The following is a 17,686-nucleotide window of genomic DNA, read 5'->3' as shown; positions in this document are numbered from 1 at the left end:
ACTCTGTGTAAAACAAGTATCCTAATAGTTATTTCAGATTCATAAGCTGTTACATTTCTGTCTGGATCAGCAAACAATCTTAGGAGTTGAAATTGAAAGACAAGAGGGTTTTCTCTTTTTTTGCAAGATGTAATCAGTTTTCTTTGAGAACTGTTGAAGTGGACAAAACGGGATTTCAATACGAGTATGAAAATGATACATTTACTTCATTTGACTTAAGTTATGTGTAGTCTTAAACGTTATTGTACAGTAAATTTATTCAGACAAATTAAACAGCTAGTCTTTTAATTTCTGATACCTTGTACTTATTTAGCAACAAAAGCTCTTTTTAGAATAAAGAAGCCACCAATAGTAGCTGAGGTTTTAAGCAGCCTTTTTGCATAATTTCCAGATTGTCTGAGTCTTGGCTCACACAGTCAGGTATTCCTTTAGTTTTTCCATTACAGCAGGCATTCTGTCCATAGGTATCACCATCACCGTCCTGAAAGGCTTCATGGGAACGTCGTCAAACGACCACCTTCCACTTAGACAGGAATCTGCATCTTCTTGGACTGAGTAGTGGAACTTTATGATGGCTTGCTGTAAAACAAAAGCTAAGAATCAGCTGAAAGCAGAGTCAATGAATTTGGATTTTATTTAAAGATATGGTAATTCAGTAAAATATTTTGGGTTTAATTTTTTTATGATTTACAGCTAATGGAAACCCAATACCTGTTTCTCACAAATGAAAATCTTACGTAATCCCAGTAAAAAGCTTTATTATACACAGTTTGAGAAGTACATCCAAACATGTGCTGTGCTGTATAACAGTGCTGTGCTGTATAACAGTTCAGTACTTGATCAAGTCTCATTTTGTATGATCTCTTGCATTAATGTGCCGACTTTGAACTAGATGAACACAGAGAACCAAAAACAACAGTTGATTTCCCAAATTGTCACAAGACACTTGGAATCCACTTAACTCCTGAGGCTGGAGTTAGGGTTCCAACCTCTGGAACCTTAACTCAAAATGGTCCAAGGACTTTGGATCATTGAGCAATACTTCATTCTTGTTCCTCCTTTGCCTGGATATGACACGAAAAAGAAAATATGGCATCCATATCCAGGCGGAGGTGGATGCCAAGCATCAACTCCAGTCTACACCTTTGGAATCTCCCTCCAACACATGAATGAGCTTTTGCTGCACAATCATGTCAAAACAGCACCTATCCATGTCACTTGTGCACCTTTCACCACACTTTGTCCTTCCACTCAACTTTCCATTAACCTTAGATGCAGCACTCTACAAGTCAGCCTTCTTCCCCACAATAATGTAGGCAGTAACATTTGCCTTTTTGCTCTGACTTACATTTAATGACAAACTAAATCTTTGGTTTTCATCAGCTGTGAGTCAATCTAAGAGGAATAAACAGTTCAAATATATTATGTCACTGTGCAATCTATGCTACTTTCACATTTTGAATAAAAGTATTAAAATGAACTAATTATTTCTGATTTCTTGGGACCTGTAGATAAAATCTGGTTTAAATCTTCCACAGCTTGTATGATTTTTGACTGTACCTCATGAAAGAATTCCTCTTCTGCATTGACAAACATGTACTCCTCTTTTGGAGGTGCTCCTCTGGCAGGGATGCTCTTGGTTGCCTCTTTGCAGGTCTTGCTGATCATCAGACAGTAGTGACACCTCCCGCTGGGTTTGTTTGTCCTCTGGGCTTCTGCCATTTCTTCCCTGAAAGTCAAAGTCAATTTTCTTTCAACATTCTGGATTAGCCGATGTAAAATATTTGAGCCAGCAAGTGACGAGATGTAACACTGAGGACCCACTGCAGCTGTTTATGGAGAGGAAGGGCAATTTGTGGAGGTACATTGATGAAGCGCTCGCTCAGCAGCAGACCCACAGGCTTGCTCGTGTCGCTCAAGATCTTCTCGAGCTGTTCTGTTACGCTGTGAGGAGCATTCTTCGCACACTGGTCCACTATCAGCTCCTTGACATCCTCCACACACTTCACACCCTGCAAAAAGAAAATAATAATCACCCCTTACATTTAAAGATTTCAATGTAATTTTTAATTCCCAAACTGCATCTTTCCCACACAAATTGCACAAATTTAAAACCCATTTAAAGCATAAATACAGATGTTAGTCATGAATCTATGGACAATATTTCTACACAGATCACACTTTAAATATGGTGGGAAATATGAAAGAAAGAGAGCAGAGAATCAGATGGATTTGTTGGGTGACTATTATCTATAGAAAATAAAATTGATTGGCCAAACAACATGTGCACGTACAGATCACTGGATCGTTGTACAGATGAACGACTGATTTTAGCACCGGACAATCACTCAGGGTTGTCTATGTCTGCAATGTTACCTTTCTCTCTGTCAAGTTGAGCATAGTGATGAACCCAAACACTTCATCTGGGTCATCATCATCACTGTCCTCTGGCACTTCAGCTTGCTGCAGCCAAACCAAGGGACAAAGTTAACAGAAAGCAAGACAAAGCAAGCCAGATTAAAAAGCATGTACTACTGTCATGACAGACCCACCTTGATGACACTTCCAACGTGATTCTGCTGGATAATAATGTCGGTCATCTCTGATACGTCTACATGAGCCTTCAGGAAGAGCTGTGGCCAATGACAACAAAAGTGACATTAATAACAGCGTTCTCAGGCTGTTATTAATGGAAACAACCGTAAACACGAGTAAACGGTTTCTCACCTGCTTTAACAGCTTCTTAACACCGTTGAAATCATTGGATGAAATTGCGTGAGCCTCAAAATCCACCAAAACCTCCTGAAACCAAAAGGAGGGGGGGAAAAAAAATGAAAATTACAGAACAGCTGTATCAGGTAATAGCCAAAAACTCACGCGTTTAATCTACGAAGTAAACACACAAACGTCAGAATGTGAAGCAAATTTCTCTAAACTGTCGGGTAGCAAAGCAATAAAAAGTTAAATAAGGTTCTTGAGCAGATGTCGTGCAATAACGGAAGATTCCAGCTAACAGGCTAATGAGGCCATTTATGTACTTCATGAGTTACTTGTTGTTTCACCTCGTTGATTTCTTCGTCGCTGACATCCTCCGCCGATTCATCATCATCGTCGTCGGGGTTCTCATCCGAGCTGTTCTCACTTTCTTCGGGATTTTCACCCAAGCCAACTGCTCTCCGCTTAGCCGAAGAAGCCATGCTTGCAAACGTGAAACACGTTTATTTTTAGGTGGGCGGGGAAAGGGTTATAGTTCAGGGTGTAGAAATAGAAACGTAGAAGCCGCTATGATCCCCACGAAAGCGTACGTTAACTCTCGCATTCTTTGTTTTTTTTAATTTTACGTGTCTATCGAAATATGGCAGCGAGGTCAACGTGCGAAACAAACTCTTAGCTTTTGTATCCGGCTTCTATGCACTTCGGCATCTGTTCAGCAAGAGCGACGCAGAAGCTGAAGCCCTGTGGCCGCCATTTTGGCTCCAAACGTACAAGCTAGTCGCTGAACGGGGGGAGCCGCAATGTCGGCTTGACTGCAAACAGAAAATGGATTTGATTTCCCTTACCGGGGAAATCAGCGTTTAAACGCTAACAAAATCACCTATACAGGGAACATTTCTGGTTTGCCTATTTTTACCTTTTCGGTATGAATATTACCTTAGTGCTTTAGATGCTAAAAACTTAATTGCTATGTAGTATGTATGTGTAGTATCTGGAATAACTAATAGCTTACAGTAGATTCTCTTAGCGCTAGCTAATTTGTCACCAGTTGTAAACAAAAACAAACAGTCTGCAGAGCGCTCAGTGAATTCCAAAAATAGCACTGCGTTTAACTTTAAAATACAATAATTGTAATTTCTGTTTGCCGTTAGTGAATATTGCCAGTACTTGCTATTTAGAGCATTAAGGGTGAGTCAACAGCGTTATCAGTATGTGACAGTTTCAGGGAGTGACTGAACGATAAGAGCCTCTACACCCACCCTCAGTTGTCCTTGTCAACAAAAGATCTTAAAATCTTACTTTTTCCGCGTTCTTGGTTATTTAGTGTTTCTCTGCCAGGATGCATGTATTATTACTTAAAGAGCCGAGAGATGAGGAATCTGGACCTGATCCCTACATGAAGGTAGAAGCACACTTATCCAAATCCAGAAGAAACAGCGGTAATGTGATTGATGAAATGGTTTTTATGTGTCATTTTCTGCATCTAAAGGAATTGGAGTCGCATGGACACAAATCAACACTCATCCCTGTGTTGTCTTTTAAGTTCGTCTCGTTAAATACCTTTTCTGATAAGGTACGTTTCATTACAAAGGAATAATAAATATCTCCATCATGCATATGCAGAAATACATTGATGTTTGTAACCACTGGAGCAAAAAACAATAAAAAAATTGTGATTTGTTAATGCTGTATCAGCATAATCCCACACTGAAAATACAAACTTAATATGACTACTGTGTTAGAAATAAACTTTATCATAAATTCATAGCAGAAACACAGGTTTTTAACAAGTTGTTAAAATAGAATGCATTGCTTTTGTTAGCTTTTCCAGCCAGAGAAACATGGTGGCCTGATCTTTACCAGCCCCAGAGCAGTGGAGGCTGTGAAGATGTGCCTAGACATGGGAGGAAGGAGAGAAGGTGAATTTATCCCATAAAATAAGCACATGCTTTAAGCATTAGGAGATATTTGTCGTGTGCTTCTCTGAAAGTTAAATTTTACATTATGATTGGCAAAATATGTCTTCTTTATCCAGAATGGAACAAATGCATAAAAGACAAATGGAACTCAAAATCCATATATGTGGTCGGGAAGGCAACTGCAGCATTAGGTAAGTTGTTGAGCACTATTTTCTTAAAATGAATCCTAGTGGCTAGTGAACCTTATAAACTATTTATATCTGAGTGTGACACACACCTGGTGCTTGCTGATGTGCAAAGAGGTTTGAGTATAATCAGCCAGTTGTTAGACACAAGTGACAGATTGTTGTGACATACAGAAGCCCAATTTGGTCCTCAGATCACAAGCAGGTGGAAAACCTCCCAATGTTTGCTTAACTTCTCCATTGTCTATTTTTGAATAGGCTGAATTTACTTTCTTTGACACATGCACCATTTTTATTTTTGCAGTAATATGTAAAATGGAATGTTTTATCCTTGTTTGCTTGAAATTAATGTTTTACAGTTTTACTTAAAATCAAATAATGTGTGGTTACTTGTGTAAAGCTGCAGGTGTTTTGCATGCTCAGCTAAACATGTGGACTGGGATGTAGCACTGTCTGGGATGTAGCACTGTCTTACAGATGATCAGGATATTCTGAATTCAATTCACTGTGCCTTGCAATAGTAGCAGTTCAACATTTCCACGTTGTGTCTCATCACAACACTTGAATATTGAAGCTTGAATATTTTATTGGGATTTTTTTTGTGATACACACATTTGAAAACTAAACCAGATTTTACTCTGACTCCACAATTTTAACCTACTTTGTGTTGGTGTGAGATATAAAATCCCTATGAAATATATCTTAGTTTTTTTGTTGGCTGGTTTTAACATGCCTAAACTGGCTAAACACTTTGGTAGGAGATTGTGTACAAATCAGCACAACGTCTTCATTTACTCCTTACCTTTTTCTAATTTCTTCACAAACTCTTGATCTCTCAAGTGGGTGTGCTAAGTATCTTTGCAGACTGTTTGAAGGTTTTCAAGTTATATTTTTGCTCTGGAAGAGACTAATTTTCATTATATAATACTGCTTGTGACATCAGTCAAAATATGATTTTGTGTCATTTCAGTGTTTGCAAAAATGATATCTACTTGCACACCTATAAGCATATTGCTAAAGGGCACAAATTAGTCAAATAATTTGATTTCATTTTATAAACAATGCAACACATGACAGGTTGACAGATATAAATTAGTATTTTAACACAATCATTCTATTATCAAAAAATTGTTACACGAAAACTTGACATAAAAAAGATGATCTAGAGAAGGATGATCAGCATAAGGTTTGTGTTAATCTTTGTTCTGTTTGCGCTTTGCTGTGTGCAGTTCAAAGTCTGGGTCTGAAGCCCCTGGGAGAGGACACAGGGACAGCTGATGTCCTATCACGTCTTATTATTGAAAGTATGATGTGATCTGTACTTTTCTCTCAAACGTATTAGGCAAATTGAAAATTTCTATTAAGCATTATGACGTGATTCTTCTTTCTGTCTTAGGAGAAGACACCAATATCCCACCGCTTTTTTTCCCCTGTGGCTCAATTAAAAGAGAAGTCTTGCCCACGGCTTTAAGGGAAAATGGTAAGCATTTTCTTCTATTTATGGACAATTAAAACTTAAGCCCATAAATGCCCTCTGGGGTTAAGCTAATTAATGAGATAATAACTGCACTACCTTTGTCACTATGGGGATTTATTTCTTTGTTTCCAGGAGTTCCCTTAGAGACACTGACTGTCTATCAAACAGCTGAACATCCAGATCTTGAGAAAAATCTGAACAACTACTTCGCAGAGCAGGTGAAACCAAACTTCTTCTGTATTTTCAAGTAAAAAAAACCCAAACTATTTAATATATTATAAATAGCAACTTACTTATTTACTCACAGGGAACTCCAGCAAGTATAGCTTTCTTCAGTCCATCCGGGGTGAAGTTTTGCCTGGAAGCAGTGCGAAGGCTGTCGGGTGAACAACTCAATGAAATAAAGGTATAGTTTATTTGTAATTGCTCACAAGAAGATATGAATCGTTCGTTGTTTCTTTTTTTTCTAAAAAATTCCAGGTCAGAAAATACTACACCAATACTTTCTTCTTATATTCATAAGTACTTGCTTGCAGAAGCAAGTACTTAAACTACAGTGTAGTTTATTGGAATTTTATGTGATATGCCAAGTTAAAGTAGTGCAAAATTTTAAAGTAAAAGTTTATTTTCAAATCAAAAGTGAGGTGTGCATTTGTATTCAGCCCCTTTGATTCTAGTATCAACAGAGTCCACATGAATGTTATATATCCCAGTATAAATGGCTACAAGTATTATCTGTTTGAGTTCATTTTAAATATCTCTCATCATACGAAATGTAGTCCTGTGGTTCTAAATAAAACTACATTTGAAAAAAAGGTAAAGACATTTCTCAAATGCCTTGTAAAATGTGATTTTATAAAGTATTAATTAAGGATCGCTGAATACAAATATTTGTGTCTGACTCAATTTGTCTGCAGTTTGCCGCCATCGGGCCGACTACACGAGACGCTATGACAGCAGAAGGCCTTTGTGTGAGCTGCACTGCTGAAAAGCCAACGGCGGAGCATTTGGCAGCAGCGATAGCCACGGCTCTACAGTGATCATCTACTCTTAAATCCGACCAATCTATCTGTTGTCTGTCTGGTTCAAGGTTATATAAAATGTCAAATCATGTTTGATATTTTGCTGCTCATGTCACCATTGCTGGATTTAAAATTTGCACTGAAAAGATATTTGTGTCGTAAAAGTCAAGGAACTTTATTTCATTTCAATCCTGTTTTTAAAATAAAGCTTGATTAATGTAATTAAAAATGGCAAACTGTGTTTTGTTGAAAACAGCTGATGATGGCAAAGGTTCTTTACATTGTTTGTTGTTCACATAAAAGTGAGATCGTAACCCAGTCCACAGGTTAGCGAATGTTTATCTAAACAATTGAAGCATGAATAACACATCCAGTTGTATTCACTGAGGAGAAGTTTACTTTTCACACACAACTAAGGAAAGTGGATGAAAGTGGGTGTGTAGAAACTCAGGACTTGCCTATAAAGAAGTGCTGCTCTGTGCTTGGACTACTTACTTCCTCCACAAAGGTCAAACACAATGCTGACTGGAAACACGATGCTGACTGTTATCCAGCTGATGCTTTTAGTTTTTCTGACAAACCCAAATCATGCTGAGAAACTTTTCCACAACCGGGATCATTCCGACATGCAGATTCCTAAATCTCACCGAGCTCCTGTCATAACAGACGAATATGAAGCGGAGGTAATTATTGAAATTTTATTTATCCAGTTTTACTGACATTTTAATGAAACTTAAATAGAAAAAAAACATGTAAGCTAAACTTAGTCAAATCTGCTGATGTGCTGTGGTACGCGTAGTATGCTAACATTGGGGATATGCCAATATTAACATACTTAAGGGCTCAATCCATATTAAAGTTATGAATAGCGAAAGTCGCAGCCATAGAATTGTGAAAACACTCCTTGGTTTGATACTTAAATGGCTGCAGACAACAAAAAATAATTGAAGAACATTTCAGCAGGAGGATCTCAATATGCTTCATAGTAGTTTCACAATAATTGTCTTGTGCATATCCTTTGAGTTATTTCTTTCTAGGTATGGATTTATCAAACCACCCCAGCGGGAGGAGATCCAGATGAAACAAACTGACATTTCCTTCAGTGACGACTTCTTGGATGACTTTCACACTGCAATCCAAGAGGGAACCTCAGTGCCTCTTTCAAGGGACATACCTGAAACGAGTCATGGCGAGGTCCACAAAAGTGAATCTGAGAGTCAAGCATTTGCTTCAGCCCTTAAGGAGTTTCAAATGGTATCTGGACTGCCTGTTACAGGAGTGTTTGATGATGCCACCAAGGATGCAATGAACAAACCAAGGTGTGGGGTTCCTGACAAGGAGATAGACCCAAATCCCCACATTGTAAGCAAGAGCATCGGTGGCTGGGAGTTAGAAAGCAGTTGGAATGAAACTTTCAATGAGATTGACGGTAACAACACAGAAAACAGCATAATTGGCAGCTCGTCAAACTCCTCTGAAGATGACATATTCAATTTTAACGACACAGAAAGCCTCCTGACTATTTCAAATGATACACACAAAAACAGTAGTTTGGCTAATCCAACCGGAAACAGCAGCTGGACCTCAAGCCAGAGTCAACCTCTGCAGAACGGAACGCGTCACCTTGCTGATCTCATCTCAAAAAAAAGGCAAAAACGGGATTTGACAGAATCAGGGTACATGGCGTTTTCTAAGGACATTCTGAGGTGGCGGTTAATTGGAGAAGGTTACAGCAGCCAGCTGACTGTTGATGAGCAGAGATACATCTTCAGGTTGGCCTTCAGAATGTGGAGTGAGGTGTCTCCACTGGAATTTGTTGAAGATACCTGGTCACCATTGGAGGATGTTGATATCAAGCTGGGCTTTGGCACAGGTGGGCATTAGTCAGTATGTCATGTACTCACTTTGTCATAATGTAATTAACTGGGTTTTAGTAAAAGTTAAAAAGAAAAATTTTTTAAAAATCCCCTTGTTGATTGTAGAATAATTCAGTCAAACTACTGCAGATTTTAAAATAAAGCTGACAAAGTTGACACGAATTAATCAAATCTTTGATGCCTAATTGAAATTCATTTTTTAGTTTTTCAATTATTTTATAATTTATAGAAATGAAAGCTTACTAGAAAGTCTGGAATCGTATGTAAACTGTAGATAAAACTAACAAATCTAAGTCTAAAAACTGTGTAATACTGTTAATAATAATAATAATAATAATAATAATAATAATAATAATAATAATTTTTAAAAAAAGGATTCATTTTGGCTTAACTTTATCTTTTTCTTCACATTTTCCCTTCCTCACAGGAAGACATCTGGGATGCAATCAAAAGTTTGATGGCACTGGTCAGGAATTTGCCCACGCGTGGTTCCTGGGAGATATTCATTTTGATGATGATGAGCATTTCACTGGTCCCAGTTCTCACACTGGTATAAGCCTCCTTAAAGTAAGTAAGTCTGCTGAGTACAGCCAATGACTGAAAACTCAAGAAGGTGACTCACTGCCCCCTTCATATCCTTTCTCTCAGGTAGCAGTCCATGAGATCGGCCACGTTTTGGGGCTGCCTCATATCTACAGGCCTGGATCCATAATGCAGCCCAGCTATCTGCCCTATGAATCCAGCTTTGAGATGGACTGGATGGACAGGAAAGCTATTCAGCATCTATATGGTGCTCTAATATTAACACTTCTTTGGCACACTCAATTAAAATTCCCAAGAGGTTCAGCTGGGGATAGAGATACATAATAATTATGAGATTATTCTTGTAATTGCTGCTTATTTCTCTTCATGCTTGACCCCAAGGTGGTTGTAAAGGCAGGTTCAGCACTGTGTTTGACTGGATCAGGAAAGAGAAGACGCCCTACGGGGACATGAGGATCCGCTTCAACACGTACTTCATGAGAGATGGCTGGTACTGGCTGTACGAGAACAGAAACAACAGGACACGATACGGGGACCCAGTCGCGCTGCAAATCGGCTGGCATGGGATCCCCAGTGACGGAGTAGATGCTTACGTACACGTGTGGTCCAGAAAAAGAGAGGCTGTTTATTTCTTTAGAGGTAGAGAAACTTATTTCATTTCCACTGTTTTCTACAAGTGAAACATTTGAGAGAAGTCTGTGTGACAGCCTGTCACTGTTGAAGGTCTGCAGTTCTGGAGATACGATAATGAGAACGACCGGGTGTTTAGTTACAACTCTGAAGGTCGCCCATATCCGAGGCTAATTTCTGAGGGCTTCCCAGGGATTCCAAGTCCTATTGACTCAGCCTTTTATGACAGGAGAGACTCCCACATCTACTTCTTCAGAAGAACTCAAGTAAGAAACAAATTCTTGGATTTATTTGAGTGAGTCTAAATAGAAAAGCGTGTCTCACCTATTATACTATTTTCTTTTGAATTCATTTCTGTCTGGTCTATACCATAAAATACATTAAAATTTAAGCCTACTGAAAAATCTGTTCAAAAAAAATTTACAGTATGTCTAAGCACATCTGCTGAAACCTCTTTGCTCAGCAGGAAACTGAATGAAGCATGTGCATATATACAGTTAACTAAGTGCAGTTTAATTATTTAACCTTTGCAGTAAAAGTCAAAGCAAGGGGAGAACAGATTATGAATCATTTAAGTCTTTAACAATACAACAGTTGGTCATTAGAAAGGAAATTATATCTTGTGAAGAAGACATGCTAATTGTTTTTTTCAGTGTCCTTTGGGAGCGTATTCAAGCAGACAAAAGTCCTACACTTTCTCTGTTATTTGTAATTAGTCAGATCTCTGTTTGCGAAACGATTTGACTCTCCATCTGAACAGGTGTATGCATTCAGCGTGGAAACAAACAGCCTGGCAAGTGGCTTCCCCAAACACATCCGAGATGTTTTCCCTCCAGTGGAGAGCGGAGACCATCCAGATGGCAGCATCGACGCTGCCTACTTCTCCTACTCCCACAATGCCCTCTTTCTGCTCAAGGGCACGCGCTTCTGGCGAGTGGTGGGCAGCCGCGAACGCTGGCGCCGGCCCTTTCTGCCGCGAAATGGCTTGATGCCACACAAGGAGGTGGATCAGCAGTGGTTCGACATCTGCGACGTTCATCCCACCTCGCTCAAACTAAGCCGCTGACGGGGAGGGCTGCAGCAGAGATAAAACACACCACTCATGTTTACAGATGTATTCTGCTGCTTTCCCTTCAGGGATGTTATTTTTTTTTAGTGTGTGTGTAATCTTTTCAAGAAGACAAAAACAACTCTGTTGGCATGTTTTCGCACAAGTGCGCTGAAATGTATGGAACAGCTGCTGTTAATTTCTCTTTTATTAATTAGAGATGCAGATAGATTTACAAAAGATGCTTTTAGGTCAAATGTGTAGAGTGTCGACGTGAATAAATGTGTAGAGTACTTACTTATTCTTTTGAGTTTTACTTTAAGTGATTTGAAGCAAAGCTGGTCAAAGCTGTTGCCATCAATAGTTAGGAGTCTTTTTCCAAAAGAAATTAAAGATCAAACTTTTTTTTTTCATTACATAAGAAAAATGTATTTTTCAGTAGGAACACAGAAGACATGAAGTAAACATTTGGTTGTTAATTAGTGATTCCCCTTCAGCAAGTAAACAGCTTGGTAAGAAGTCTGAGTTTTTGTTTGGGGCTCATTTTTTCTGCAAAGTTATTTTAGTTTTTTAATTTATTTTAGTGACTGTGAGAGATAGGAGAGATTTGAAGGGACTTCAGAAGCCTTTTCTATTGTAACTATCAGGTTAGGTGAAGCTACATTTATGTTAATACGCGACATGATCAGGATGAATCCCGTCTTTCCAGGTCGTGAGCTCTCTGTCATGAGTAGTTAATAGTTTGATCATTTTGTTTCTTTATATCTGTTTAAGTCTTGCCATATTCTGTTCTATCCCTTTTATTTATAGTTGTTAAACGGTCTTGCCATACAAATTTATTTCTTTGTATGTAGTTTATTTTTTGCTTTCTGTTCTTTGTGCATTTGGATTTTGTGTTCTTGGATTGGCCCTTTGACTTGTTGTTTCTTAGAGTCTTTGTTCAGCTCTAGTGTTAATTGTTCTTCTTCCCTCAGTCTATACGTTTGCCTTCTCACCCACTTGCCTCTTGTCAACAATCACACACTCCTCATATTTAAGCTCCTGAATGTTTTTTTTTTTTATCACTGGATCCTTCTGTCATATCTTGATGTCCTTCTTGGTTCCCTTGGCTCTGACTGTACGACGAAAGAGTAGTTTGTTGTTTATCATTAAAAGAATGATGTTTTTGCCATTAACAGTCTCTGTGTTTGGGTCCTTTACTAACCTAAAATTGATAGTGTTTGCGGGAGACTTTGTCCTGAAGAGCAGCCTTATAAAATGTCTAACTCATCTTGCAACATTTAATTAATGCAGACATGTCAAGGTGCTTTCCATCACCTCAGTACCTCCAGTTCTGCAGTTTTGCCAAGATATATATAATTCTTGTGTTTTAGCATTTATTACAACTTGCACAAACTGGAAACTAAACTTCCTCATGATGAAAGTAGATTTTGACTGAGTCTATTATGTGTGTCAAAACAAAGCTATCTATTTTTTCTTGAGCAGCTATTGAATAGATATAATGAAAAATCTACAATAAGTTTTTTGAATATTATGGACAGTAACACTCCTGGGATGTCTTCCTTTAATAACCTTGACAGAGAAGATTAAGCATTCACAACCAGTCAAAGGATATTACATTGAGATCTGTATTGATGAAAAATGTGCTCTTCTTAGTGCTTAACATTGTTGAATATTACAGTATTCATGTGAAGAAACAAAGGCACTGATTCTTTAATCAATGCATTACTGGAACACTCATTAATTCACCTCTTTTTAAGGGATTAAGCTCCTGCTGGGCTTCTGCTAACTAGCTTTGTGCTGCAGGTGCTCTGTGGGCAATTTAATGAACTGAAGGAGAAATCAATTATAAGCTAAAGGAATAAAATGTCATGGTAAGTGCAGTTTCAGGAGAGGGAGATGTCAAGAGATGATTTTTCTGCTCACAGTTTAAAGAGGGTGCATTAGCAGCATGAAAATGAATGTTCAGATTCAGACTGGGAAGTTAAACTGTCTGCTTTTCTTTCCAAACTTATGGTTTTCTTTTTAATTTAGTTGAAAACTGCAGTGCTCATCTTGCTCATTCTTAAACATTGTGAATTAAGTTATCACAATGTTTAAGTACAATGTAATATTAGCATAGGGCAAAATTTACCTTTTTTTTTAAATAACTTTGAAATTAACACAGAAAACAGATAAATCTGGATGCTATTGTTTATCCAATTATAAAATTGTGTGGAGCGTCTTGCAAAGTGTTCATGCTCTTTTGACCTTTTTCATGTCAAATCCTCTAACTTTTTATTTATTTATTTATTTGTTTGTTTTTTAATTAGGATTTTACATATTTGCCTAGGGATCTCCAACTCCAGTTCTGGAGAGCCTGATGTCTTTTAACAATTAGAAGCACAACTGGTGAACTGCACCTGAGTCAAATTATGTAATTGCCTCTTCAGCAGGCAGCCCAGTTCTAAAAAATCCTGCTAATTACTTCATTTGTTGAAGAAAATGCACGTCCAAAAGTTGCGGGGCACTGGCCACAACAACAGGTTTGAAACCTTTAATGAAAGATTAACTCAAGGTAGAGCATAATTGAAAAGAATCCAGTCACCTAAGTATAAATGTTGTGGTTCGTTTACAATGTTTTTTTAAAGAACAATACTGAACAAACAATGCAAAGTCCAAGGAACAAGTCATGAAAGTGGTGAAGTTTAAAGAGTGGTTAGGTTCTAAAACAATATCCCAAGCTCTGGACATCTGCACTTGTCGAATCCATCATCTGAAAATAAAAGAGAATGATGGAACTGCAAACTTACTGAAACATAGTAAAATTACAGGCTGGGAAAGGAGAGCATTCATCTAAAAAGCAGCCAACCAGAGCTACCATTAGAACGGAGTCGATCAAGGGGTATTTGTAGATCCATAGTATTTTACACAGCCAAGTGTGGAAAAAATTCATATTTACATATTTATGTATAAATTCTTCCAAAGATTTACAAAAGTTTGTTGCTGCAAAACCAGTAGAGGGCAGCATCAACACACTGTTATTCACTACTTGAGGTTTCTGCTGTTCAGTTTATGTTTATTTGTATTTTTTCAAGAGTGGGATAAGGAAATAATAGGCATCACAGTATGTACTGGAGATATGGACACATCTTATTCTCCATCTGTCAGAGATGTAGCATTGAAAAGCTAATGTCAGCAAGAAGTGGAATGGGTTCATTCATACATTTACCCGAATCGCCATACTGAGTTTCAGTCTCTTTGAAAAGGATTTTGTGGTTACTGCCAAAAACTCCCAAGGTAGAGCGCAGATAAGCATTTATTCCACACGGTAATGCGAGTGGAATTCCAACTTTCCTGGAAAGCCGATTTTGAGCTGAAAGTTGTTTTGAGGATTACTGTGAAAGGTGTGATTACCCTGATGCTGGCTTGCTTACAGTGCTTCAAAACAACTAAAAAAAGAGCTTCGCCACATCTGACTTGGTAAATTCCACAACACTTTATTCCTAATGGGCTGATGGTTGATGATGGATGGATGCACGTCTACCATCCATCCTTTCATGCATGTGTTTTTCCATCCATCCATCCTTTTTCACCCATTCAAACACTTTGGTTGTCCTTGTGCTCATAAACAGAAAAGTTTGGATTGGAGCAGGAAAAACACTTAGCAAGGGCTTCACAACTTGCCTCTCACTTTCAAATTCAAATCATTCTTTCAAAGCTTCATCATCAAATGGTTTCCAACAAAGTGGTCTTTGTTAAGAATGTGTCATGTGGCAGAGAAGTAGGATATGAAATTCACAACCCAGGCTTTTATGCTGTCATTACACCAAGAATAATAATAAGAAGGAACTCCCGAAGTCTGCATTAAAAGCAGGTTTCTAAATGAATGACAGAGCGAGTTTGTTTGACATTAAATCCAATCATTACTTATACAAGCGAGCAGGGGCTTCCATTCCAAATGGAAATAGTGCAGTAATTACATGTTTTCTCTTAGGAATTGTCCACATATCAAACAACCCAATTTGAATGAGGAATCCAAATCATGCAAGTGTAATTAAGCATTGTGTAGCCTCATGCATAATGTAGCTCTTATTGACTACAATACCTGATAAACAAATAGTGTGGATGTGTAGGAGGAAATGTTTGTCTGCGCTGTAAAAGCCAGCTAATTTGACTCCGTGTGGAACAGAGGAATCTCTCCCACCCGCTGCAAGCTGAACCTCGACCTTCGGCTCTGGGGGGAGAGAGGGAGAGTTTTAGAAACAAAACAAGGGCTTTTCTGACACCGTCGGTCTGAGTGGCAACTGCAGGTCAAAGGGGGTGAGGGGATGGTAAGGATGCAGGCTGTCCCACGCATGGCTACACAGAGGAGGCTGCCCCAGCTTGCCGCCTTCGTTTTCCAGCACAGGGAGAAAAAAATGACAGGAGACAATTGTACCATGGCAACGTTTCTCAAAAAAAAAAGAAAAAGAAAAAGAAAAAGTAGAGCGATTTAGACTGATTGGATCAGAGCATCAAATGCTAATAAGCTGTCTGGAAGTTTTTCATAAAACAACTTCAGAAGGACTATTTTACTGCTTGACTTTAGTTGCACTGACAGAGTTGTAGGATCTTTTGAAGATATGTCACAGCTGGGTGGCAAAGTAAATTCACTGAACTGCAGCAGAAGCAGAAATCTAAATCAAATCCAGCCAGAACTGTCTGCTCAGCTTGATTCCAGATAAAAGGGATATTTTTGTAGTTTTTGTATTTTGCATGAATTATTCCTTTAATTTGTCTGCCAGTACTCAGGAAGTCGGCCTTTTCCAAAAAATATCGCTGTGATGTCAGTGGACAGGACTTCAGATGACTGTTTTTGCACATAATGTCAAGACAAAAAATAGGACAACTGCTAAGTTCTTTCACTGTGTGGAAAATTATGGAAAAATTATGGATAAGAATAAAAAAATGAGACTTAAGAAAAATAGTATTATCAGACGTCACTCCTTATTGCATTGTCTGTCCATGAATCCGTCTATGTACATTCTATTTTAATATTTGGCGAAAAGTGGGTGAGGTCTCTGTAAATAAGAACCTGAAAAGGCGTTTAAACCGACTTGTAGCCCTTTTTAATAAATTGCTTCCTTGCTTTTTATGCTTTTTATGACCAGTAACAAAACATTCTCATCTTAAACAAAACTACTTGAAGCTGAGAACATTCCTCATCTTTGTTTGTCTGTTTCTGTCCAACGTCGTCGACGGCTCTGTGTTTTTTTTGTGTGTTTTTTTTTCATTTGCATCTTTTGTTTTTTTCCATCTTTCCACTGTTGGACAAGAGGAACAGATGGGGTTAAACCCAGGGGATGGTGGTTTGCTGACGGAGTGAAAGAGGCCCCAGGTTGAGATGGGATGAATCTAGTTTTGCCAAATCTTATGCCTGATATTTAATCTTCTTCTTTAATCTTTAATATTCTTGAGACTAAAGAGCATGAATGCACATTAGAAATGACCCCCCAAAATTGGATGTTTTGCTAAATAAAACATGAACCTAATTTACGATAGTCTATGTATTTAAAGGCTGTTCTTTTGTCAGGTGACCAGACAGTAAGTGCCACTGCCAACAACTTCAGTGGAATGTTTTAAAAGTACTATGCAATATTTTATGTTTTTTACATTGATAGATATATGTACGTTGGTGTTGCTCTTAAATGCACAAAGCTAAAAAAAAAAAAAAAAAAAAAAAAGAGTAAAAAAATGCCACAATTGTAAAGGTGCAAGTCAATGTCTGATGTCTGTGTTGAGCTTAAAAGTTGGTCATAGAGCCTTGCTGAGCCTCTAGAGTCAGTGGAAAAGGGGCATAAGTGTCTGACCAACAGAAAATAAAATAGGCACCTGTAGTTGTGGGGAGTTTACAGTCAACAAACCATAAATAATTAAAAATCTTGAAATACTTGAGACCCTGAAGAAAAGTGCTTGTGACTGAGGTCACCAAATATACCCTGATCATCAAGGGAAACAGTGGAAACCATCTTACCACAAGTGCAGAAGCTAATATCTACAGTCTTCCTTATCTGCTCTCTTGGGGGAATTGAGAGGAATTCCTGGACTGTCTGTTGAGAGGAATTCCTGGACTGTCTGTTTTGCAAATGCCAGTTAGTAGCCTCTTTCAGTTGATTTATTCATGTATGTTTGAGAAATCACTGAAATTGTTTGCAAAATGTACTACATTCAAGGTACATGAGTTCCTCTTCTGAGATAGAGTCTGACTATCTCCACCTTTTTTTGGCAGATTTGGAGGACTTCACTCTG

The 17,686-nt window shown here is 38.2% G+C and overlaps 3 protein-coding genes across 5 annotated transcripts; 2 read left to right on the top strand and 1 right to left on the bottom strand.

Moving 5' to 3' along the window:
- Positions 1 to 187: 187 nt before the first annotated feature.
- On the bottom strand, positions 188 to 3,294 carry bccip (BRCA2 and CDKN1A interacting protein). Its single transcript, XM_055042600.1, has 7 exons — positions 3,063 to 3,294; positions 2,728 to 2,802; positions 2,553 to 2,633; positions 2,377 to 2,463; positions 1,825 to 2,012; positions 1,561 to 1,729; positions 188 to 579 (listed from the first exon to the last, which is right to left on the bottom strand). Exons 1-7 carry the CDS (start codon positions 3,195 to 3,197, stop codon positions 409 to 411), a joined length of 906 nt encoding a protein of 301 aa, XP_054898575.1. The 5' UTR covers positions 3,198 to 3,294; the 3' UTR covers positions 188 to 408.
- Positions 2,800 to 7,541, top strand: uros (uroporphyrinogen III synthase). 3 transcript variants are annotated; one of them, XM_055042602.1, is made up of 10 exons: positions 2,800 to 2,858; positions 4,040 to 4,117; positions 4,205 to 4,288; positions 4,538 to 4,634; positions 4,751 to 4,825; positions 6,049 to 6,123; positions 6,216 to 6,299; positions 6,429 to 6,514; positions 6,604 to 6,702; positions 7,214 to 7,541. In XM_055042602.1, the coding sequence occupies exons 1-10, from the start codon at positions 2,832 to 2,834 to the stop codon at positions 7,334 to 7,336; spliced, it is 828 nt and encodes a 275-aa protein (XP_054898577.1). In that variant the 5' UTR covers positions 2,800 to 2,831; the 3' UTR covers positions 7,337 to 7,541. The 3 variants fall into 3 exon arrangements, with proteins under 3 accessions (XP_054898577.1, XP_054898579.1, XP_054898578.1); XM_055042604.1 differs by lacking the exon at positions 2,800 to 2,858 and adding an exon at positions 3,283 to 3,301; XM_055042603.1 differs by lacking the exon at positions 2,800 to 2,858 and adding an exon at positions 3,511 to 3,615.
- Positions 7,542 to 7,854: 313 nt separating this feature from the next.
- Positions 7,855 to 11,434, top strand: mmp21 (matrix metallopeptidase 21). Its single transcript, XM_055042599.1, has 7 exons — positions 7,855 to 8,001; positions 8,342 to 9,191; positions 9,623 to 9,762; positions 9,844 to 9,985; positions 10,120 to 10,377; positions 10,462 to 10,634; positions 11,129 to 11,434. The coding sequence occupies exons 1-7, from the start codon at positions 7,855 to 7,857 to the stop codon at positions 11,432 to 11,434; spliced, it is 2,016 nt and encodes a 671-aa protein (XP_054898574.1).
- Positions 11,435 to 17,686: the final 6,252 nt, after the last annotated feature.

The sequence above is a fragment of the Poeciliopsis prolifica genome, unplaced genomic scaffold, assembly GCF_027474105.1.
Source record: "Poeciliopsis prolifica strain line A6 unplaced genomic scaffold, Auburn_PproV2 SCAFFOLD018, whole genome shotgun sequence".
Lineage (NCBI taxonomy): Eukaryota > Metazoa > Chordata > Actinopteri > Cyprinodontiformes > Poeciliidae > Poeciliopsis > Poeciliopsis prolifica.
This window is presented reverse-complemented; position numbering and strand designations above follow the sequence as displayed.